The sequence below is a fragment of the Felis catus genome, chromosome A3 (genome assembly GCF_018350175.1).
Source record: "Felis catus isolate Fca126 chromosome A3, F.catus_Fca126_mat1.0, whole genome shotgun sequence".
NCBI lineage: Eukaryota > Metazoa > Chordata > Mammalia > Carnivora > Felidae > Felis > Felis catus.
The window spans coordinates 46,080,962-46,106,895 of record NC_058370.1 but is presented as its reverse complement, the minus strand read 5'-3'; the positions used below and the strand labels follow the sequence as shown (position 1 = coordinate 46,106,895).

The following is a 25,934-nucleotide window of genomic DNA, read 5'->3' as shown; positions in this document are numbered from 1 at the left end:
CTGTGGGCCTCTCGTCTATGCTTGGCTCCAGAGAGTCCATTCTGCTAGTCTTCTGGTGGTTTTCTGGGTTATTTAGGCAGATATGGGTGGAATCTAAGTGATCAGGAGGATGCGGTGAACCCAGCATCCTCCTACGCCGCCATCTTCCCCACACCTAAACCCAAATAATCCTGAAATTTGTATGGAACCAGAAAAGACCCTGAATAGCCAAAGCAATCTTGAAAAAGAAAACCAAAGCAGGAGGCATCACAATCCCAGACTTCAAGATATACTACAAAGCTGTAATCATCAAGGCAGTATGGTACTGGCACAAGAACAGCCACTGACATCAATGGAACAGAATAGAGAACCCAGAAATGGACCCACAAACGTATGGCCAACTAATCTTTGACAAAGCAGGAAAGAATAGCCAATGGAATAAAGACAGTCTCTTCAGCAAGTGGTGCTGGGAAAACTGGACAGCGACATGCAGAAGAATGAACCTGGACCACTTTCTTACACCAGACACAAAAATAAACTCAAAATGGGTAAAAGACCTCAATGTAAGACAGGAAGCCATCAAAATCTTCGAGGAGAAAGCAGGCAAAAACCTCTTTGATCATGTCCGTAGCAATTTCTTACTCAACACGTCTCCAGAGGCAAGGGAAACAAAAGCAAAAATGAACTACTGGGACCTCATCAAAATAAAAAGCTTCTGCACAGCGAAGGAAACAATCAGCAAAACTAAAAGGCAACCGACAGAATGGGAGAAGATATTTGCAAATGGCATATCAGATAAAGGGTTAGTATCTAAAATCTACAAAGAACTTCTGAAACTCAACACCCAAAAAACAATCCAGTGAAGAAATGGGCAAAACACATGAATAGACTCTTCTCCAAAGAAGACATCCAGATGGGCAACCGACACATGAAAAAATGCTCAACATCACTCATCATCAGGGAAATACAAATCAAAACCACGAGAGACCACCTTACACCTGTCAGAATGGCTAACATTAACAACTCAGGCAGCAACAGATGTTGGCGAGGATGCGGAGATAAGAGGATCGCTTTTGCATTGTTGGTGGGAATGCAAACTGGTGCAGCCACTCTGGAAAACAGTATGGAGGTTTCTCAAAAAACTAAAAATAGAACTACCCTATGACCCAGCAATTTTACTACTAGGCATTTATCCAAGGGATACAGGTGTGCTGTTTCGAAGGGACACATGCAACCCCTATGTTTATAGCAGCCTGTTGACAATAGCCAAAGTATGAAAAGAGCCCAAATGTCCATCCATGGATGAATGGATAACGAAGACGTGGTGTAGTGTGTGTGTGTGTGTGTGTGTGTGTGTGTGTGTGTGTGTGTGTGTGTGTATATATGTATACATACATACAATGGAGTATTACTCAGCAATTAAAAAGAATGAAATCTTGCCATTTGCAACTACATGGATGGAACTGGAGGGTATTATGCTATTAGTCAGAGAAAGACAAAAATCATATGACTTCACTCATATGAAGACTTTAAGAGACAAAACAGATGAACATAAGGGAAGGGAAACAAAAATAATATAAAAACAGGGAGGGGAACAAAACAAAAGAGACTCATAAATACGGAGAACAAACTGCTGGAGGGGTTGTGGGAGGGGGGATCGGCTAAATGGGTCAGGGGCATTAAGGAATCTACTGAAATCATTGCTTCACTATATACTAATTTGGATGTAAATTTTAAAAACATAAAAAATAAAGTTAAATCAAAAAAATAAATAAATAAACCTGGACCCCTCAATGTAAGACAGAAAGCCATCAAAATCCTCGAGGAGAAAGAAGGCAAAAACCTCTTTGATCTTGGCCACAGCAACTTCTTACTCAACCTGTCTCCAGAGGCAAGGGAAACAAAAGCAAAAATGAACCTCATCAAAATAAAAAGCTTTGGGACCTCATCAAAATAAAAAGCTTCTGCACAGGAAGGAAACAATCAGCAAAACTAAAAGGCAATCGACAGAATGGGAGAAGATATTTGCAAATGACACATCAGATAAACGGTTAGTATCTAAAATCTACAAAGAACTTCTGAAACTCAACACCCAAAAAACAAATAATCCAGTGAAGAAATGGGCAAAACGCATGAATAGACACTTCTCCAAAGAAGACATCCAGATAGCCAACCAACACATGAAAAAATGCTCAACATCACTCATCATCAGGGAACTACAAATCAAAACCTCAATGAGATACTACCTCGCACCTGTCGAATGGCTAACATTAACAACTCAGGCAACGACAGATGTTGGTGAGGATGCAGAGAAATAGGATCTCTTTTGCATTGTTGGTGGGAAAGCAAGCTGGTGCAGCCACACTGGAAAACAGTATGGAGGTTCCCCAAAAAGCTAATAATAGAAGTACCCTAACGACCCAGCAATTTGCAATTCTAGGGATTTATCCACGGGATACAGGTGTGCTGTTTCAAAGGGACACATGCACCCTCATGTTTATAGCAGCACTATCGACAATAGCCAAAGTATGGAAAGAGCCCAAATGTCTATAGATGGATGAATGGATAAAGAAGATGTGGTATATATGTACAATGGAGTATTACTCAGCAATCAAAAAGAATGAAATCTTGCCATTTGCAACTATGTCGATGGAACTGGAGGGTATTATGCTAAGTGAAATTAGTCAGTCAGAGAAAGACAAAAATCATATAACTTCACTTATATGAGGACTTTAAGAGACAAAACAGATGAACACAAGGGAAGGGAAACAAAAATAATATAAAAACAGGGAAGGGGATAAAACATAAGAGACTCTTAAATATGGAGAACAATCTGAGGGTTACTAGAGGGGTTGGGGGGGGGATGAGCTAAATGGGTAAGGGGCACTAAGGAATTTACTCCTGAAATCACTGTTGCACTATATGCTAACTAATTGGGATGTAAATTAAAAAAAAAAAAAAAGATAACCCCTGGGAAGCAGGGTGCTGGGGATAGGCTTAACAGTATAAACGTGCATTGAATAGTAAGTCCTAGAGATCTAATGCCCAGTACAATGAATATAGGCAACAATATCGTATTACAATCATCAAACTTGCTAAGAGACTAGAACTCAATTATCCTAACCACTGAAAAGAAATGGTAATTATGTAATGCGATAAAGGTGCTAATTATCACAAAATGACAATCATATTAAAATATATATGTAACAAATTAACCTGTTATACACCTTAAATTTATACACTATTATAAGTCAAGTATATTTCAATAAAAAAATAACAGTAACAATTTTCAGAATCTCCAGTAGTGATGAAGGTTAGGTGAAATAGATGCTCCTGTATTGTTGGTAGTGAAATAAACAGGCAGAATCCTCTGAAAGCAAATAGGAAAGAATCCAGCATCAAGAGTCCTAGACATTTTTATTGTCTTTGATTCTTTCATTTTACAAGGAAACACCTTAAGGAAATAAGCCTTACAGGAAAATAAAAAGCTATGGGACAAACAAGTTCATTTGCAGCATTACTTACAATCATGAAAGGTTAGAAGCAAACCACATAAAATAGGGCAAGTCACAAAAATGAGGCAAATGAAGACGATGCCATAACAAGGGAAATGTTTAGATATGGCAAAAGAAAAATAAAACGCAAATTATATATTTAATATGCTTACACCTATGTAAAGATAAATCAACAGAAGAGAAATTAACCAAAATGTGTTTATATAGGATTATGCCAGGAAAATGAACATTGTTCTGCTCATCTTGTCCTTTTTCCAATTTCACAAACTTAACAAAAACCATTTTATTGAGATATAACTCACATACCATAAAATTCATCCTTTTAAAGTATACAATTCAGAGGCTTCAGTATAATCAGTTGTGCAACCATCACTATATCAATTTTAGGACATCTCATTACCCCAAAAAGAAACCCAGTGCCCTTTAGTAATCACTCCCCATCCTCCCTGACCAGCCCCCAGCCCTAGGCAACCACTTATCTGCTGCACCATTTTACATTCCTACCAGCAATTACTTAAACTTTTATAACAACAAAAAATGTACAATAGGACTGTACAATTGAACTGCTGCTTGCTGTAAGGCAATGCTACATCTCAACTGGCTCAACATTTGCAAAGTAAAATAGTGGCTCCAGTAAAATACAAGCTGGGCTTCTACAGGTTGACAGCTTTCCTGTTTGCTGAGATGGGTCGTGAGACAGGTGCCTCTTTTCTTTTTTAAAACAGTCTGCATTTTGTTTGCTTAGCAACAGGAAATAGGGTGGTCTTTAATCTTAAAATTCTGACATTGTTATGTGTCTCAAGCAGTTTCTGAGCCAGGAAAGCTGAAGAGAGAATGTTGTGTTTCACATTCTTGTTGACCCAGGAATAATATTAGGAATTGAACAGTTTGAGACAGACATTATTGCCAAAAGAAGGTGCATGTATCAGTATTTAAGGATCTGAAATAATTATCAATGTTTCTACACCTTCCTATTACTTTCTGTAGCTCAGTGCTTGAGGTAAATCTCTAATCCTGGATTTTGGTTCAGTTCTTCCTTTTCCTGACACAATTCTCTATCTGTAGTTTCTTTAAACATTTTAGGAGCTGGGGAAAGTGATTGCAAAGGAAATGAATATGACTAAAAATACTTTTCAGTGAACAGAAGGTAACTTTTTTTTTTTTTAATGTTTATTTTTGAGAGAGAGAGACAGAGCATGAGTGGGGGAGGGGCAGAGAGAGACAGACAGAATCCGAAGCAGGCTCCAGGCTCCAGGCTCTGAGCTCTGAGCTGTCAGCACTGAACCCAACATGAGGCTAGAACCCACAAATGGTGAGATCATGACCTGAGCCAAAGTCAGACGCTTAATGGACTGAGACACCCAGGGCCCCCAGAAGGTAACTTTTAAAACCAGGACTACATCTTTACTGGGGGGAAAGAAGAGAGAACGAGTTTACAATTATTATAATGATGACTTAGTTAATAATTACTAATTACAGGGGCACCTGGGTGGCTCAGTCAGTTAAGCATCTGACTTCGGCTCAGGTCATGATCTCATAGTTCATGAGTTCAAGCCCTGTATCACTCTCTGTGCTAAGAGCCTGGAACCTGCTTCAGATTCTGTGTCTCCCTCTCTCTCTGTCCCTCCCCTGCTCACACTCTGTCTCTCTTTCTCTCTTAAATAAACATTTAAAAATTTAAAAAAATTACTAACTACAGCTGTCAAAGCAGGTAGATCTTAATCATTACTGTACTTTGAAAAATACATGTTATACTTCACATTCTTTAAAAAATGCTCAGAAAATCTTAATTTTTTTCTTACTATATTATTATTTCTTTCACAGGTAAGGGAATTGAGAAATATCAAGATGAATGCAGACTAGAAATGGAACTATCAGACCAAATTTTCAGCTTTCACACAGTTCAATGATTATTTCTAGTTTCTGTGTAAGCAAGTCCTTAAGTCACATTGAGATTTCAAAAACAATCCCTTAATAAAAATTTATATATAACAATCCTGAAGGAATTATTTTACTTCATCATGTGTTATAAACTGAATTGTGTCCCCCATCCCCAAATTCTTATGTTGAAGCCCTAATTCCCAGTATAACTACTGGGAGACAGAGTCTTTAATGGGATGATTCAGGTTAAATGAGTTTGTAAGGGTGGGGCCCTAATCCAATATGACTGGTGTCCTGATAAGAGGAGGAGATTCCAGAGATCTCTCTCTATACACACACACACACACACACACACACACACACACACACACACACAGAGAAGAGGCCATATGAGGACAGAGAGAAGGGACAGCTGTCTGCAACCCAAAGAGAGAGGCCTGATCTTGGACTTCCAGCTTCCAGAATTGTGAGAAAATAAATTTCCATTGTTTAAGCCCCCAGTCTTCGGTATTTTGTTATGGCCACCTGAGCTAAGACATCATGCCAAAGCAATTCTTAACATTTCTTTCATTTTGCCACTGTGATAGATTATAGACACAATCAATTCACAACTAAGGCCACAAAGAGATATCTCTGGCCATTAAATCCAATAGTCACTAGAACCATATTAATTTTAAAATGGATCCATTAAGTTTAGGCTTCAAAGGTATCTTCTAGAAGTAACTTTGTTGGGCAAATCCCTATAACATAAATCAACTACAAGCTGTTACCACCCGGTGGCTTTACGTCCCATTTCTTTAACTCATAGGTAGCCTCTCCATCCCCAGAGCTCGTGCCACCACTCTCTAGATAAGTGGCAAAAAGCTGGACCAAAGAATGGCTACTCTCACGGAGACCAAAGTCGGAGATGATGGGGACAGTGGTGAGAGTGGTGGCAGGATCAGTGAACATTTGCCAAGCACTTACCAGGTGTCAAACAGATTTATATTCATTACCTTTTTTAATTCTCAAAACAACCATTATTATTGTACTCATCCTTATGGGACTTAGCAAGGTTGAACAATTTGCTCTTGGTCACAGATTCAAACCCACACACGAGGACTCCAATGCCCATCTCTTATGCTACAACACTCAAAATGGAATCAATGAAGCTCAAATTGTATCATTGAGCCACAGCTTTTTCGAAAAACAAACATAAAAGTCTCTAATAATAAATTGGAAGTCTACATCTAATTTCCTACTAAATTCAACCAGTATAAAATCAGACCTATTAAAATAGGACACTAAGTGGAACCTGTACCTGATAAATAAAACCAAGTCTATATAGGGTAAATGGGAAGAGTAGGAGAAGAGCAGATAAAAACTTCAACATAAATTCAGCATTCCTAATTTGTACCAATTGGTGATTTTCAAAAAATAAACACACACACCCCAGCACCAACATTTTCCCCAATACCCCTAGGTTTATGCAATTAACCTTGATCAAAACAATAGAAAGCCACAGATTACAAAAAAAGAAGCTTAACAAGTGTCTGAGAATATCAAGACAATGGCCTTTTCTTTTATAATACACTTTAGTATGCTCTGTACATGCTCTGTGGTTCCTACACAGGGTGGCTCAGGATATAACTGTGTCTCTTAGAGCTTCCTGTTAAAAAAGAAATGTGCAGGACTACATTAGAAAGACAGAATGCCAACTCCAGTTTCTAATTTTGAGAGATGTGAGGATAGAAGCAACTAACACACTACAATTAAAAGAGCGATCCCATACACAGGCAGGCTCTTTCTTCCTAAAATGGATTAACCACTGCTCATCCCTTCCTCAAACTTTTTGGGTTTTTTTTTACTGTATTAACATTATTTAAAAATTTTTTAAATGTTTATTTTTGAGAGAGAGAGAGAGAGAGAGAGAGAGAGAAACAAAGCATGAGTGAGAGAGGGGCAGAGAGAGAGGGAAACACAGGATCCGAAGCTGGCTCCAGGCTCCGAGCTGTCAGCACAGAGCCCAACCCAGGGTTCGAACCCACGAACCACAAGATCATGACCTGAGCCGAAGTTTATTGCTCAACCGATTGAGCTACCCAGGCACCCCCAGTATATTAATGTTATCAAACTAATTAGAGTTTCTATTTCTTGAGGATAGCTGGATTGCTGGCACAAAGCATACGTGTACATCCAACCCCCTGAACAGTCAAAAATCTGTATATACCTTAACTACTAATAGTCTCCTGTTGACTGGAAGCCTTATCCACAACACAAATGGTCGATTAACACATACTTTTAATATTATATGTGTTATATACTGCATTCTTACAATAAAGCAAGCCAGAGAAAAGAAAATCATAAGGAAAATACATGTACAAACTGTACATAAAGTTCAACATCTGTGTATAAGTGGACCCGTACATTGTTCAAGGGTCAACTGCATATATAATTGTGATAGTTATTGCCAGATTCCTTTCCAAAAAAGTTCTAGGCATGAATACATTTTTTCAGACTATATGAAAAAGACTTTTTTTTTCTAATACATTATTTCATAGAATATAAGTATATGAAGTTTGGAAAATCTTATAAAAATGGAAATCAAAATTTGTTCTCCTGTGGAGGCTTCCATAATCCCTTGTACCATCAAAGGGAGAAAAGAAACAGTGTTTTCCACAAATTTTATCTTCCTCTTGCCAAATCGGCTTGTTTCTGTTTCCCCTTCTCCTTGACTTTTTCTCTCTTCCCTATCACTCTACTACAAGATGTGTACCTATATATATATGAATCCAATTTTCTCACCTGTAAGAGTCTTTGACACATAACACACTTGTCACATAATTCCACCACAGAGACAGCAAAGGAGTGATAGTTGTGTAGCCAAATGTCTTCACAAAAGGAAAATTTAAAAATATGGTTATTTTCGTTCTTGACTGTGAGAAAGAGGTTAGTCTCTTCCAGAGAGACTTCTTCCCACCATTCTCCTAAGTGAAACCTTTCTTGCAATGACTGAGAAGCAAAGTTGATGTATTTATTAATTAAGGCTCTGCCACTGACCAGCTATGTGATCTGGAGACGAGTTACTTAATTTCTTTGGGCCTCCATCTCCTAATTTGTAAAATGGGCATAAAAATAAATCTTACTTCGGAAAGTTGTTGTAATGAGTGTGCGTAGACATGTGTGTGTGTGTGTGTGTGTGTGTGTGTACTGTATTCTATAAAGTCCTTAGAACCGTACCTGACACAGAGTAAGACCAATGCAAACGTTAGCTGTCAATCTGAGCCACACTACCCACTTGGGAGGTACCCTCAAAAGGAAGCAGGATGTAGAGAGTTCAAACTTCATCTGGCCTCAGACTCCAGTGGAATGGGGCACCCCCCTTGCTCAAGAAGAATGGCTCCCTCCTCTTCCTCACTGCAGGCTGGTGGGCTGCTACCACTCACCAGGTGGAGCAGTGGATGGGCCAAGACCCTACCATGCAGGAGCTCATGGTCTAATGAGCATGGAGAGAAGAGCATTTTCTAGCCTCTCCTGAAAAAAAAGGCCTACAAATCTAGTATTAGCGCCAGGACTTGAAAAACTTTGTGTAATTCAGTTTAATTTTTAAATGTCTTGTGAATAGAAACACATACAAGTGAAAAAGCTATTTAGATAAAAGAGGCCCAGCTGAATACCTTCTGACTTTGTCATTGCTCTAGGTCAAATAAAGTCACAACTCTGCGTGGGTGACAAGCAAGGTACAATGTCCCAGTATTAGAAACCTGGGCAACCGCTGAGAGCCCCACTTTAGGGAGATGCTTGCACTCTTCAGAATTGAGCAGTGGTTCAAGGAGACTGCTGGTGAATGAGGTACTCTGGGCCAGTAAGGGTAAGAAATTGGGGCCTATATAGATAACTTTAAGTAATAACCCAACCACTTTACTCTTGCCCTGCACTGCTCTCTCCAGTAGCCGGTATGACAGGACCAGACCCATATCTATGGGAACCTCACCATCCCAGTACATGCCCACAGTGTCCTTCTGGCCTGGGAGCTTCCCTCACTGTTCTGCAGCAGCCAGGAGTAGAGCCAGCCACAATATTCAGTCAGTGACAGATAGGAACTGAAGAATATATCCCCATTCCCTTTTCTACGCCCATGTGTGAAGACACTGAGGCATGTGCTACACAGTCTTCCAAGGTTCCCCAATAGGACTGAGCTCTGGCTGCTCACAGTAGTAACCCATTCAATCATTCAATCATTCAATCACACACTACTGGTTGTGTCACCTTCCTCTCTCCTCTGTGCTTCCTGGGACCACCTCCCAAATAAACCACTTACACTCCAATCCTTGTCTTAGGATCTGCTTCCAGAAGATTCCAACCTAAGTCATTTTCTCTTTATGGGTATTTCAGGAGAGTCTTATGACTCCTTTACCCTTGCCATCATGTTATTTCAATCACTTGTCTCCTCCACATTGCCGGTCACTTCAGCCCTTGGAGATGAGCCCAGGCCCTACAGTGGCTGCCTTGGTCTTGTGAATACTGCTCAGATCCCAGGAGCCACGGTCTGTCCTCTGGAAATGGAACTCTTCCCATCATGTAATACTGGGCTGTCTTCCCTGTTTGGTGCCTCCCCTGCAACAGGGCTGCTCCCCACCACAGTTTCACCACCTCTCCTGACACAGCTCCAACCCACAGGTGAAGCCACTGCACACAAAGTGCACATGTCTCCTCAACTGGAAGTTCTTCTTCAGCAGAGCTTTAAGGTATTTCTTCTGCCCTACCAAGCCAACTCAAATGGATTCTCCTTTTAGTGTAAACATGAGCTGTTCAGAGACAGATGCTCTGCTTTCCTTGGCTCACCTGATTTAGCTGGAATATTATAGCACCAAATGAGACCACGGTTAGGCACAAATGCAGCATCTAAATGGATAATTGGAATATTTTGCATGATATTAGCCAGGGTGTTTTTATTGGATCAGGAATTTTTCCCAACTTTTGAAGAGCATTTCACCCACACCACCTCAGATGGCAGGGCAACAAGATGGCTAACTGCATGGACACTGAAGCCAAAGAGTCTGGATTTGAGTTTTGGTTCTGCCTCGCTGTGTAGTCTTAGGGAAGTTAACTAACCTCTCTGAGCCTTCCCATGAAATGAGGATAACAACAACATCTACTTCCAGGATTGTTGAGATGATTAAATGAGTTGATGACCATAAAGTGCTTCGTGTAGCACCTGGCACAGAGTAAGTGTGCACTGATCATTACCCATTGTTACAATTAACATGAGAAGTAGAAGTAACAGCCTGCATAACCATTCTCCATGTGACCCTTGCAGGAAGTATTACAACAGTGAAATGGAACTCTCCAGTTAGCCTTCAGCCCTGTGACAGAATTCCCTGGTCCTCCACAGATCTCCAGTCAGGCCTAGCATGGTACACTCTTGCTGTGAAGGATCCAGTTCACTTCTGCTTTTAGTAGAACATGTTTCACAGTATAATGGTTCAAAGATTGCCTTGGGTAGTTTCAACATTTTAACAATATTTGTTATTCCTATCCAGGAGCATGGAATCTTTTTCCTTTTTTTTGTGTCTTCTTCAATTTCTTTCATACAATGGAGTATTACTCACCAATCAAAAAGAATGAAATCTTGCCATTTGCAACTACATGGATGGAACTGGAGGGTATTATGCTAAGTGAAATTAGTCAGAGAAAGACAAAAATCATATGACTTTACTCATATGAGGACTTTAAGAGACAAAACAGATGAACATAAGGGAAGGGAAACAAAAATAAAAACAGGGAGGGGGACAAAACAGAAGAGACTCATAAATATGGAGAACAAACTAAGGGTTACTGGAGGGGTTGTGGGAGGGGGGATGGGCTAAATGGGTAAGGGGCACTGAGGAATCTACTCCTGAAATCACTGTTACACTATATGCTAATTTGGATGTAAATTTTAAAACATAAAAAAAAAATTTCTCTCTCTCACACAAACACACACAAAAATAGTTCAAAGAAACTTCACAAACCCCATCCCAAAATTGATATCTCATTCACAAATGACAATATGTACGCTTTGATTTTTTTTTTAATTTTTTTTAACGTTTATTTTTGGGGAGAGAGAGACAGAGCATGAGCGGGGGAGGAGAGAGAAAGAGGGAGACACAGAATCTGAAACAGGCTCCAGGTTCTGAGCTGTCAGCACAGAGCCCGATGTGGGGCTCAAACTCATAGACCGCAAGATCATGACCTGAGCTGAAGTCGGACCCTTAACCGACTGAGCCACCCAGGCGTCCCTTGATGTTTTTTTATGTATGTTCTCTAGTCACTGCTCATATGAAAAACTAAGTAACTAGAACATGCCAAAAGACCAACAGAATTAGAATTTACACCCTGCCCCAACAACAAAAAAATGCAATGTATAATAGAGGGAAAGGATTACTGAATTATAGTAAAATTTGTGAGGATCCGAATGGGGGCTTGAACTTTGTCTTTTTGCTATCTATTAACCAAAAACCAAAAGTTTACTAGGTAAACTAATCATGGAAACAAGCTTGGGGATCAAGTAGACCAATTATTAATTCTCTTAAGAGAACACAGAACTCTGAAAAGTAGCCAGAGGAGGCATGAAAACTCTGGATGCCTTATGAAACTGAGCTAGAGTTTTACATTGAGAAAATGGACAATCACTGCTTGATGACTTTTCTTGATAGAGTATCCATGTTACTGCTATGGTTGAAGGTATACAATCACTTAAAAAATATAGCTTCTTATAATTCAGAATTATCATTAATTTGACAAGTCCTCTCCCCCTCATCAGTGTTTTCCACGTTAATGGCAACCCTCAGTTTAGGCTCTTAGTTAATTCTTCCTGTCTGAACGAACCCTGATTCTTCAGTTCCACCAACTCCTTCCCCCAGTTCGTCCTCCATGGCACCTCCAGCCTTATCTCCCAGCTGCTGCACAGCTGTGACGTCACTGCTCGATCCACAAGTCCTGCCTTTACCTGCCCCAACACATACACACACTATTACATGTGCCCGCGCGCGCGCGCGCGCACACACACACACACACACACACACACACACACACACACACACGATTCCAGGAGGAAATCTCAATTCTTAATGTGGCACTAAGAAGTTCCATGATGTAACTTTCCAACCTTACTGTCTACCATTTCCGTACAAGAACGCTGGACTTCAGCCAGGCTGCACAACTGCCCACTGGGCTTTCCTGCTTCTACTCCTTTAATCATGACATCTCCTGGCCTTCGAATGTCTAACACATCCCCACTGACTGATATCTTTCCCATCCTTCACACTAGTTCAAACACCACCTCCTCCACTGAGTCTTGGGCCACTCAGTTTGGTAGAAGCATACCTTCTTTCTTCATGCAGCACATGCCCACCACGTGTAACTGGCATTCATTACATACTATCTTGTGCCTTAGAAAGGACATCTCCTTGTAGGAAGCACCTTGAGCACAAGCACTGTGGAATTCATAGGGGGATCTACTGTGGCTTCTCACACAGATCACATGCTTAAAAATGATTTATTGACTTCAACCAGTGACACCATACTGCGCTTCAGGCCAATACCTGAAGACCAACAACTCTGGGAACAGAGACTAATTCATATGACTGTCTAAAGAAGACATGTATGGATTTCCACCAGAAAAAAAATGTAACTCATATGATAAGCAATTATTCTGGAATTAGCATATAATAAGGATTCATTAATTCATCATTTTACTGAAATGTATTTACCTTTTAATTGATGGAACACCAATAAGAAATTGAATATAGGCAAGAAAGAAATTTCTCAAAATGTTACCTAATTGATTGTTATATACAGTCAATAATCAAAGCTTTTAAGATGACACTTTATAGTACACAGGAAAATACCTGTCTTCTAATTATTATATGTAACGTCTTTAAGGGGTTGTCAGCTGTATGTCTCTTGCCCTAATTTTAAATATAACTTAAAAGAAGACTATGTAATTGTATGTAAGGTAAGGGATCACTAGTGCAAATAGAAAAAAAAAGTCTCCCGTTTTACTTAAGTACCATTGACACTGCCGTACTAAGAATGCCTTTATCAGGAATGGCATAGAAAGAACAAACCGGCTTATAGATTAAAAACACATCAATTATTTCATGACCCAATGTCAAACAGAAAAACTGTCTGAATGGTTTAGAAGTCTATCACATCATACCACATTTGGCATACATCTAATGGCACAGAAATCATTTATCATTAAAAGGCCTTTTTATATAGGTCAAGGTTTCTGGGGCTTGGTGTTTTGTATCTTACAGTTTAAAGAATGCTCTAAATTCTAGGTTTTTTAACTTTTTAATCTTTGGGAAGGAAAACTAAAACTTCCTATAAACTCAGATTAATGCCTGCTAATGCATGGAAAAAAGGAAAACTAAAACCTTCCTCCTACTATAAAAACAAAATAGTGTGGCCTCTGTTTCTTTTCTGATAAGAGTCTTAAATACCAAACAGTTAACTGCATAATAACATTTACTGGCAGCCAGGCAGCCTGCTTAGCAGATATATAAAGCAGGTAAAAGGAGAAAAAGTTAATTTCTTGGCTGAATGATTCCATCGGTAGCTATAGGGCAAACCTGAAAGTCTTTTAGTAAAGTAGCAGTTGGTTCTTCTATCAATCTGTAGCACACATACTCTTCCAAGGAAAGCATTAAATATGAAAATCATATCCCGTTATCATCTGTTTCCAGCTTTCAGCCCAGTAAGCTTTTCTTAATGAATGCTGCAGCCTAAGGAACAAGCACGCTGTTGGCTTTTCTGAATAATGGAGTGATGCTACCATTTTTGCTTATTACAATATCGACTGGCTGAGGGGGTTTCACACATAGTCACAAGTGACTACTCTTGCCAGCATGCTCCAAGTTATTACAAGATGTTTTTAGACATTTCATCTAAAAGAGCTTTACTGCTTTTAGTGAAGAAAACATCTATGGTCTTGAACAGAATCATTTATATGGAGATAGGCTGCAGGATTAGAAGCCTGCATTACGGCAGATACATAGCAGAATTTATTTAAGTATTCCTTGCCAGTCTTTTTGTCTGTTGCTTAGATATGCAATCTTTTCTTTCCACTTTCTCTGTGAAAAGGTTAAAATGTACAAAATTATATATACAAAGAAAAGCAAAATTCCATATTTTGTTTACCTTTTATTTAAAACATTTCTGGAACGAAGAAAAAAAGCAGTGACAAAGCATTATTTAGAGAAACATAATTTCACCTGCTAACAACACTAAGGTTTTCTTTGGAATCTATCTCTTTTAAACCTGCTGTGACTGCCTTTTAGCAAATTTAATTGAATTAGACATTAAAGCAATACTCTATAAGTCTTTAAATAATACTTAAGGTTTAATAAAAAAGATCTCTGTAATAACATGATTTTATTTAAAACAATATAGTAAAAGAGAAACACTCCAGAAATCCTCTAACAGAAAGTTTATTGTTTTAATTTATTACCTTTTCTCTGTCTTCATCTTTCAGTTCACCTTTTATTCCAGGTCTATCTTTTGAGAGTAGCTGTGTCTTCTTAATTTGAGCCTCATATTCGGTCTAAACAGAAACAAAGTTTTGATTTTGTGGTGGCTCTTATTATAACCAGCATCTGCCTATATTTTTTAGTCTTTAGAGTATAAAACAGTGAAGTAGAAAGTAAAAGTTGATGTTACTAAGAAATTCAACTTAGAATAGAAAATTTCACAAATAAAATGTCAAAAGCTGAGGTCTATAAAATGCTGTATGTTTTTACATAAGACCAGATGGCTTCTTACTGTCTTCCATCAATTTAGGGAATAAAACCTTAGCATATTAAGCTATCAGGAAAATCCAGTTACTTTATTATGAAGGCAGCACATTAGACGGTGTTTACCCTGAAAAGTTTTGTCCTAAAGGAAAAGAAATCAATCCTACGGACTTCTTATCTTTATAGATATCTACATTAGTATCATGGTCCTACTAATCACAGGAACAGAGTATATTATTTGCTAGCTCATCGACTTGAAACAAACTCCATTTTCTATGAATAAAAATATACAGGAAACATCAATGATCAGTACCATAGGAATGAAGTTTGCTCTGGCACTAATAACTACATGAAGATGCCTGCATCATTATCGCACTATAATTGATGAAAGTGATTCCATCATAAAATGACTTTTTCTTAAAAGCAAGGCATAAAAAGGGCTTTGATTCAGTATGTTAGTAATTAAAGCCTTAAGAAATTCACGGATGGTGGTTCATCACAGATAAGTATCAGAACATTTTCTAAATTAGGCCGTGATGCACTGCAATTAGAAAAACACCTATGAGATAATCAGAGAACTGTTTTCTTAGTTCTTAGTCTGAACATGAAATTGGCCTGAGCTTTGTTTTGACATATAAAAAAACAGACAATCATCATGAAAACTCACTTATTTCCCTCAAAATATCTTAAAAGATATTATATGCTGCCCCATTTTTAATAAGAGTTTAGCAGGGAATTTTTTTTTTCTCTATCAGAATGCTATTAACATGATAGATGACAGTAATAATCTAAAGAAATACCTAATTAAATGAAAGTTTTATAAGGCCGGTAAAAAAGATAAACCAAGAAAAGATTTAAAAATAAGGCAATTAAGACAATACAATTTACATCTCTCTGTTCTACCTACTCCTTTGGACTCAGAGATAGTTACTTTTCAACTCCAAGAGCTTTCAAAAGGCATACTTTACAGATTCTAAGGGAAAGTACCTTTAAAAAGGGATGGAAGTGGATTATGAAATAAAATAAATATTGAGGTTTATTAAATAATTGCTGGTTAAATAAAAACTCTGTTCCTGTGGCTGCAAATATTTTCTTATGTTCTTTGAGATCAGTTATAAACACGCAACAGGCATTATACCTACTTTTCTCATTATGGGATCATTTCAGAGCCAAACCTTCTAAAGACAGAGCACTTTCTCATGGAAACATGACTTTTGTTTAATTCATTCTGCTGCAGCAAAAAACTTGTAACTGCATTAGGACTTTATAAAGAATAGTAACAGAAGTCTCAAGAGTCCAAATTACATTGCTTTCAATGCATCTGAAAAATTCACTGAATTGTAGGTACTTTCCTAAATTAGTGATACAAATAAAAACTGAACAATGTACTTGAAATCAAAAGTTGCTATGATAAATTGAAAATTGATACAAACTATAATTCTGCATCCCCTAGGACCACAGATTTGCACCTACAAACATTTTGTTCTCTTTGCCTTTTATTCATACATATGATACTTGGTTACTATCCATCAAATTTACCTCCTAAACATTGGAGAGCAGGGATTTTCAACCCCACCTCCTATTCTATCTGCATATAAAGGGTTGTACTATGTTTAAAAGTTTTTTTAAGTTTGGAAAACTGTATAGACAAATCTTTCCAAAAATTCCCTAGCTAAAAATGATAAAACAGCAGAGCATGTGCCCTATTTTTCCAACCATCAGTCTTTCCATGTTTTATGCCCCACTTCTTCTTTGATAAGGTCCCATTATATTTCCAAAATACATCAGGATTTGTACTGCATCCTTTCTTTCTGGTGCTGATTCAGGTCTCTGTTCCCTTCTTGCCATGTGGCCCAGATTCCTCTTACATTTGCTGTTTCAGGGGCCAAAGTTCTCATGGCCCAGTAGCATCTGCCAGTCCACAGCACCTCTAAGGACAGTCCCCTCTTCCCACAAATCCCCCAGGGAAACCTATTTTAATGAACTCAAGAGCACTGAATCAGCCTATCAGGTAACTAACTTGTGCCATCTGCTAATGTATTGCTTCCCAGCACTGAGCTTGATGCTGCCCACCTAAATTTAGGAGAACCTTTCTATTCACTTCCCCGCTGTGCACAAACAATTTCATCTCAGCTCAACTGATGAAATCTGTTGACGATCATCTGGGGTTATCTGAAGGAGGTGGAGGTCATGGGATATCTTTCAGGTCTCTGGGATATGTTTCCATGTTAATAGCACATCTCATTTTCCATTCTTTTCTTTTCTTCTGTATCCCCACTTACATTCCTTCAAATTCCCCTCGTCACATTACCATTTGCCTGAAAGTGCCACCACTACTTTTTTTTTTTTTTTTTAAACAGGCTTCCTTCTTTCAGTGGTCTCCAGGATTATATAAAAATTCTTGGTTACAGAACTGAACAGACATTTAAGATCTGCTGGCCCAGCTTCCTCATGTTAGAGTTGAAAAAATGGGTACAGAGAGTTACATAAATTGTTTGAGTTGACCCTCAGGACTACAAGTCACAGTCTTTTCTCTTCTCCTATTTTTTCCAGGATATGGGTTTCCTTTTATTATTTCTTAAGCATTTATTTATTTTTTAGAGAGAGTGGGGAAGGGTCAGAGAGAGAGGGAGACAGAGGATCCGAAGCAGGCTCCAGGCTCTGTGCTGACAGCAGAGAGCCCAGAGTGGGGCTTGAACTCACGAACTGTGAGATCATGACCTGAGCCAAAGTCAGACACTTAACTGACTGAGCCATCCAGGTGCCCCTATGGGTTTCCTTTTTAGATGTTTTTTTTTACAAAAAGGTATGCAGGAACACTTATTTATATTCAACTAATACATATTAACAAGTAAGACACTCTGGTTGATAAAAAATGGCAAAAGCTACAGACTGTCCTCCAGGAGCCTGAAGGTCCTGCCCTGCCCAGAGTGGCTGTCACAATGCTCAGTAGGAATCGAATGAGGGCTCAAATATTTGTTCTCTTCAAATTTTATCCCTCATAGGCACATATACCCTAATGACTGAATTTCCAACAAGAATCACATCTTTAAATAGTGACATCGTATCTTCAGAGTGCCTCTGCTATTAAACAGAAATGCTCCTGGGAAGGTATAACACAGGATAGAACCAATACCACATTAGCTCTCACAAAGTTGTTCATGGTCCAGAAGAGAGCAAGTTGAAAAATACAGAATTAATTTTCAGTCAAGGGGGAAGTCCCAGTGCTTACTGAGTGCTTAAAGAATAGGGAGGTGTTCCTCAAAGCTTACTGAGTGCTTATTATGTGCCACATTGTGGCCCAGATACTGACAGCACTGAAATAGTAAGATGAGGAGCCCACAACGAGGTGGAAAAACAGACATGTAAACAATGACAACACTATGAAGGAAGTGCTTACTGAGATAATTACGGCCCAGACCTAAGGCAGGATATATAGAGAGAGGGCTTCTAGTTGAAGAAGATAGGAAATGATGTGATGCTTTCAAGAAAATATAGCAGTCAGCATGTTTAAAACTTGGTGGATGCATGTGAGTGAGTGTATGAGTGTGTAAGAGAAAGAACATGCCCATGATTGGAAGATAAAAGATGGAGAGGGACAGTGGGAAGACATGGGAGTGGAAGGAATATTGCATAAGAGATGGGGGGAAATGGAGGAGACAGGTGAGGGGAGAGCAGAGCGTGGGCAGAGAGTGAGCAGAGATGGGAGGCAGAGATGGGGAGAGAGGAAGGAGGTGAAGGGAGGCAGTAGGGAAGAAAAAATGTGCACATGTCTGTATATTTGTGTGAGGCAGAAATGAGAAAGGACATGTGTGTGTTAAGGGTCATAAGGTTGAGCTGCAGGGTGGTATGCAGGCAGACGCCAGCATCTGGGCTTTATCCTGAAAGGCTGAGCAAGCACTCAAGGATTTCAGGCAGATGAGAGATATCATCAGATGGGGACTCTCCCTGAATGCCCTGACATACCAGCCTCATGCCTGGCACTTGAATGGGGAAGGCTGAAACAGATGCTATTCTCCACACATGTCCCTGGGACCCTTTTGGGTGCTCCTAAGTCTCAACATTCCTGTCTCTGTGCCTAAGGAGCCTGTGGTTAATTTCTCCTCCCCTCCCCCCCCCCCCCCCATCTCTTTGTCATCAGCCTTTAATCAGTGATGCTCAGGAGCCATGTCTGCATATTCCAAATGCTCGGAACCATTTGCCAGGGTTTCCCTGTAAGTTAAGTTCCAGATGCTGACTATGGTGGTTGGCTTGATAATACACCCTTTTCCATGGGGGTTGTTGGGGGAGGTAGGATGATGGCGTCCTGTGGTGGCGGCGGCGAGGCCTGTTGGGCGGTTGCCCGTTGGGCCTACAGCAGCACGGCAGCTTTGGGGCTGGCGCCCTTGCGGGGCCCTTAAGGCGTCAGTGTTGGGGTGGCGGCTTGCGGCTCCTGGTCCCCCACCTCGCTCGCCCCCACCCTGTCCAGGTACCTAGGGCGTTGCCCGCGCGGAGGTTTAAAGACCCTTTGAGGGGGTCGCCCATCCGCTTCGGGTCAGGGTGGTCAGGACTGTGGGGAGTCGTGGAGGCTGGTTTAAAAAAAAAAAAATATATATATATATATACACTCACACACACACACACACTATTTATATATGTACACACATATATACATATATGTATATAAAACATACATTTGTGTATATATATAAAACATATATTTGTATATATATAAACATATATATGTATATATACACTAGTATATATATATATACACACTATTATATATACAAATACATATATATATATTTGTATATGTATATACTAGTATATATATACCCTTTTCCAGCTACCTGTCCTTCCCTGTTTCACCTTCCCACTTGCCTCCTGACATCCCATGCACTTCCCAGATGAACCACTTACATTTGAATCCTTGTCTCAGGGTCCACTTCAGGAGAACCCAACCTGAGATAAGCACAAAGGGCACCAAAACATCTGCTTTAAGGCCCAACTGGGGCTCTTCTACAAGCACCAACGCAGGGAGAGGGAGTAGAGGCAGGATGGGGGAAAGAAGGACACAATCTTCACAATACTACTAATATTTATATTCTTGAATTGAGCTTAGTTGGCCTCTTTATCTATTTGACAAGTAGCAATATAGCCACAACACCGTGTTTTCAAAATGACATGACAAATCAACATCCTTAAAAGCCCTGAAAATTATCATAGGCCCCCAAAGTAGTATAATTCATAAAATCAGTTTAAAATTTAAAAATTTATAAAATATGTTTGCCTTTATCCCATTTAAAAATTTTTTAATATTATATAATAAATAGTCTTACAGTCTTACAAAAAGGGAGAAATTCACTTAATACAACTTGGGCCAAATCCCCACTTATCACATACTGCCTCATTTCGTTTCACTTTCTGGAACTCTACCAATTATTAGTCCATTTGCATCAACTATATTCTATTCAAGGGGAAATACCCCTGGCATTGTGGGGTGTGTGGGCAATATGATTACCCAGAACACCTTTCTCCTAAGACTTACATGTGGTCAGTCAGTGGAGGTAAAGATCTGCTACCTGAGTGGGGCAGAGTCCAGCCTTCCTAAGGCTACCACTGGATACCAAGATGAAATGAAGAAGAGGAAAGGAATGGGCAGACAGCACGGCAAACATTCCCTACTCTGAATCTCTGCTTACTGTACAGCTTGCTGAGGTAAGTGGTGTCACTGGCTGGCGTTTCAAAGATTGCTGCCTGCATTCAGCTTTGGACTCAGGGTGACTCCCAATGGTGCTCCCATCTTTCCCAACTGTAGCTACATGATCTGCTCTTCTGTGCCATCACAGATTGTTTTCTAAAGGCATTCCTTATCCATTTTAAAATGCTATCAATATAAAATTATGGATTCTCCCTTTCAAATTCCTCCCTCTCACATTTGGCTATATCATCAAATCAATAATTAAGTAAAAAAGCATCAATGTGAAAATAAAAGGAAAACTTCTATTATTTCCTTTTTTCTATTGGGAAGGCAAAATTCCCTGCTTTGTCCATCACTTTTACTTTCTCTGTAAAATCTCTGAACAGCAAAGAGATTTACAATGTTTATAATAATTACTTTTTGAATGTTAAGTATTCTACTTGAATACTAAGAAAGAAAAAAGAAACTAGTGCTGTAGCTAAAACGTGCTATTGTTTGAGCACATCTACTTCCAGATCTTGGTTTCTAAATACCCTTCCCCACTAAAAGGAACCACAGCTCCTTGGAAAAGAAGCTAACTCCATGTCTGAGGCAGTGGTGTACAAAGTAAACCTGGAACATGTTGTGCCCCAAAGCAAAGAAGGCTCAGGATTAATGAGGTCAGGCCAAAAGGACACAAAGCCAATTTGAAGAGACACTCCCAAGCAAAATTTGGAGAAATACAAACAACAAAAATAATAACTACAGTAATTGATAATATACTAAGTAAAAATTCGTAAGTCTATGGTGATACTTAAAAAAAGAGAAAGAGGAGAGAAAAGAAAGAAAGTTCTTCTTTATAGAACAATTTAAGCTAATAAAGAGGAAGATTAAATTAGAAAATCCCCATTCCACAACCTCCACCACACTGATTCAAGCATCACTAACAGATCCTAAAACCACTAAGTAAAAGGCTATTTAGAAACAAGATATTCCCAAAATGTCGAACTATCACTCCACAGATTATATGCTCAGTTGCAAATGGAAAAAAAGGTCCTTATAAGAGAGATCTAGAGCTTGCCATCTTAAGCAATGCATCAAACTCAACCTCACTCAGGTCAGACCACCTGACATCACAACTCATAAGCCTCCTGATGGGACACAGTAGGATGTATGTAACCTCAGCTGTGATTATTTAAATTTAACTAATTAAAATTAACAAAATTAAAAGTTCAGTCCTTAGTGTCACAGCCGCATTTTAAGTGCTCAGTAGTCATGTGTGGCTAGTAGCTACTGAATTAGCACCACTATAGATTGGGAACATTTCTATCACTACAGAAAGTTCTATTGGGCAGTGCTGGTCTAATCCAAATTTCCAGTTAAATTATACCTCAAAGAAATAACCAAATTCTGAATGTGAGTCATTATACAGGCAACTAAATTGCCTTCCTCAAAAAGCCAGTGTCATGAAAAAAAAAAAAAAAAAAAAGGAAGAGTGGTAGGACACTAAATTTGATTTAGAGACCAAAACACCAAAATAGCAAATGTAATGTGAACCCTAGTTGGCTCCTGGTCTGGAAAAATAAAGAAAATTTTGGGAGGAACTGGGGAAATTTAAATATCAGATAGATATTAAGTGGTATTATGAAATCATTATTAATTTTCTTGGGTGTGATAATAGTAGTGTGATTATGTAGGAGACTGTGTTCTTAGGAGATCCACACTTAAGTATTTAGGGGAGAACTGTTATGGTGTCCACAGCATACTTTCAACAGCTCAGGAAAAAATGTACACATACACACAAAGCAAATATACCAAAATATTTACAACTACTGTATCTGGGTATAGAATATGTGAGTTATCTTAGTCCATTCAGGCTGCTATAACAAAATATCCCTGACTGGGTGGCTTATAAACATCAGAAATGTACTGCTCACAATTCTGGAGGCTGGAAAGTCCAAGATCAAGGTACCAGTGTGGTCACCTTCTGGTGAGGGCCTCTTTCCTCATTCAGAGCCAGTACCTTCTCACTGCATCCTCACCTGGTAGAAGTGCTCCAGAGCCTGTTTTAGAAGGCACTAATCTCATCCATGAGAGCTCCACCCTCATGACACAAGCCCCTCTCAAAGGCCTCTGGTATGAACACCATCACATTTGGTTAGGATTTGGTTAGGGTTAGGATTTCAAGATACGAATTTCAGGACACAAACATTCAGACCACTGCATAGTATTTTCATTTTCCTGTGTACCTGAAATAAAGCCTCAGTGGGGGAAATTGCTAGAGGAAAAAAAAAAAGTAATTAAAGGCAACTTCTTCTATAACCAGTATTTTGTTGGGTTAACATGAGCAACAACCCTTGGCCAGCACAACTGCTTAGAGAAAAAAGGCCTAGCCCTCCTCACTGGGCATAATCTGTGGAGGAGAAGGTTGCCCAGCACCTTAAAGGAAAGAGATGCCATAATCAGAGAGGGCTGCAGAAAGCAGTTGCTCTGGGTCGCACAGATGAGGAGTATGAAGGTGAATTCCATGGGGCCAGTTCTACCCTCAGTGTTTCCCAACACACTGCCTGATGGGAACAGAGGAGCCCAGGGAAAAAACCCATTAAAGAAGGAAACGGTCTCTGGAGAGAACCTTAATGCTGCTCAAATTCAGTCATGAAGCCACCAAATACCACATGCCACGTAGTGACTAGTACCCATGTCTGTTACAAGTTAATTATTTGTGCAGTATAACAAAGTACAGATATTCCATTAATTCCTCAACTAAAGTATAATCTAAGAAAATTCAATTTCAAGTTCCCTGATCAAAATTTGGCCACATGGTAAATCACAGAGAAAATGAGCAATTCTCTTATGGATGAACAACTAATGACCACCACTGATCTGAAACTTAGTGCTTGTTACTTCCTTCCAATTTTAGCAAAAGAAAGAGAGATAAAGAGAAATATAGTGAAAAACAAGATGTTACCTTCAGTTCCTGAAGCTTCTCTGTATTTGTAGTAAAGTGTCCAACATGAGCTTGGACATGCTCAAATCGCTTTAAATATTCTCGGTTTCGAGTATGAGCCTTCTTTTCTGATTCACATATTTCCTTCAGGTATCTCTTTAGTTTCACATACTTCAGCTTAACTCTAGAAAAATAAAAGCAGATTTGTAAATTATGCAGTTAGACACTAACAAATCACAGAAAGAGATTTTTCTCAAACAAAATTGTTAATGAGACAATGTTTTCTGAGATACTTTACCTAACTAAACACTGAAAGCTAAAGAGCAGAATGTACACACATTTTTAGAAGAAATTAATGCAACATCACTGAGTATCACATCCAGGCATAACTCTCCTGAGAAATGTATACAAGACTACATTATAACATTCACACAATAAAGATTTATATGGATTTCTTTCTCAATATTAAATGTGGTTTCAAGAGCGGTGGCTATGTGGCCATGGTCGGATGAATAGTCCATTAGCATTCTTTTTATGGCAGACAATTTCAGAACTATCTGCTCACATGGAAATAGAATCAAACTATAAACCACAATCCATAAACATTGAGAAATTCTAAAATTTAAAATACCCAAAAAGTTCTCCTTTAGATAATATTAAAATTTTATCAGGAACTGCAACAACCTACTATATTTTAAAATATTTTATGATAGTATATAGGCTGTGACTCTACTCAAATTGTGAACAAAACCTTTAGAGACTCTCATCCAAAGTGTAAAACAAAAGGCACACATTCGGGTGCTTGGGTGGCTCAGTCAGTTGAGCGTCCAACTCTTGATTTGACTCAAGTCATGATCCCGAGATCGATGAGATTGAGCCCCGTGTCGGGCTCCACCCTGGGCGTGGAGCCTGCTAAAGATTCTCTCTCTGTCTCCCTCTGCCCCTCTCCCCTGCTCCAGTGTACTTTCTCTCAAAAAATAAATGAGTGAATGAATGAATGAATGAATAATGAATAAACAAATAAATGAAAAGGCACACTGAATGGCTCAAGTTGTGCAGCCCACTCTTCCCACAGAACCAACCCTGCATGTTCTAGCTCTTTCTTCTTCACAAATTTTATACCATAAGAGTACGTGATATGAAGCATTTCTATTGTTAGTTCAATAAAATAATTCAACATTTTTATTAAGTATCTAATAATTCAAGTATATATTTTAATTCAAGTATAGTTAACACACTGTAATATTAGTTTCAGGAGTATAATTCTATACATTACTCAGTGCTCACAATTTTCATGTTCTTCTATCAAGGAAAACTAAGATGAAAAGCACAAAAAAGTTCACCCTCAAAAACAGATTCACAAACATGCTGCAGATATTAAAAATTAATCAGCAACTACTGGCACAAAAACAGACACTCATATCAACGGAACAGAATAGAGAACCCAGAAATGGACCCACAAACGTATGGCCAACTAATCTTTGACAAAGCAGGAAAGAATAGCCAATGGAATAAAGACAGTCTCTTCAGCAAGTGGTTCTGGGAAAACTGGACAATGACATGCAGAAAAATGAACCTGGACCACTTTCTTACACCAGACACAAAAATAAACTCAAAATGGGTGAAAGACCTCAATGTAAGACAGGAAGCCATCAAAATCCTCAAGGAGAAAGCAGGCAAAAACTTCTTTCAACTTGGCCGCAGCAACTTCTTACTCAACATGTCACTGGAGGCAAGAGAAACTAAAGCAAAATGAAATATTGGGACCTCATCAAAACAAAAAGCTTCTGCACAGCAAACAATCAGCAAAACTAAAAGGCAACCAACGGAATGGGAGAAGGTACTTGCAAATGACATATCAGATAGAGGTTAGTATCCAAAATCTATAAAGAACTTCTCAAACTCAACAAATACTCCAGTGAAGAAATGGGCAAAACACATGAATAGATACTTCTCCAAAGAAGACATCCAGATGGCCAACCGACACATGAAAAAATGCTCAATGTCACTCATCATCAGGGAAATACAAATCAAAACCACAATGAGATACCACCTTGCACCTGTCAGAATGGCTAACATTAATGCCACTAATGCTAACATTAATGCATTCATGGCTAACATTAATGTTGGCAAGGATGTGGAGAAAGGATCTTTTTTGCATTGCTAGTGAGAATGCAAACTGGTGCAGCCAC

The 25,934-nt window shown here is 39.0% G+C and overlaps 1 protein-coding gene across 2 annotated transcripts in view; it reads right to left on the bottom strand.

Annotated features, from left to right (window-relative positions):
* KIZ (kizuna centrosomal protein) overlaps window positions 1–25,934 on the bottom strand; it is a 143,264-nt gene that overhangs the window by 106,122 nt on the left and 11,208 nt on the right. For both annotated transcript variants that reach the window (XM_045053937.1, XM_023251505.2), the window contains exons 3-4: window positions 23,764–23,926; window positions 14,851–14,943 (exon numbers count right to left, since the gene is read on the bottom strand). In XM_045053937.1, coding sequence (XP_044909872.1) covers window positions 14,851–14,943; window positions 23,764–23,926 — 256 coding nt within the window. The remainder of the gene's footprint in view (window positions 1–14,850; window positions 14,944–23,763; window positions 23,927–25,934) is intronic.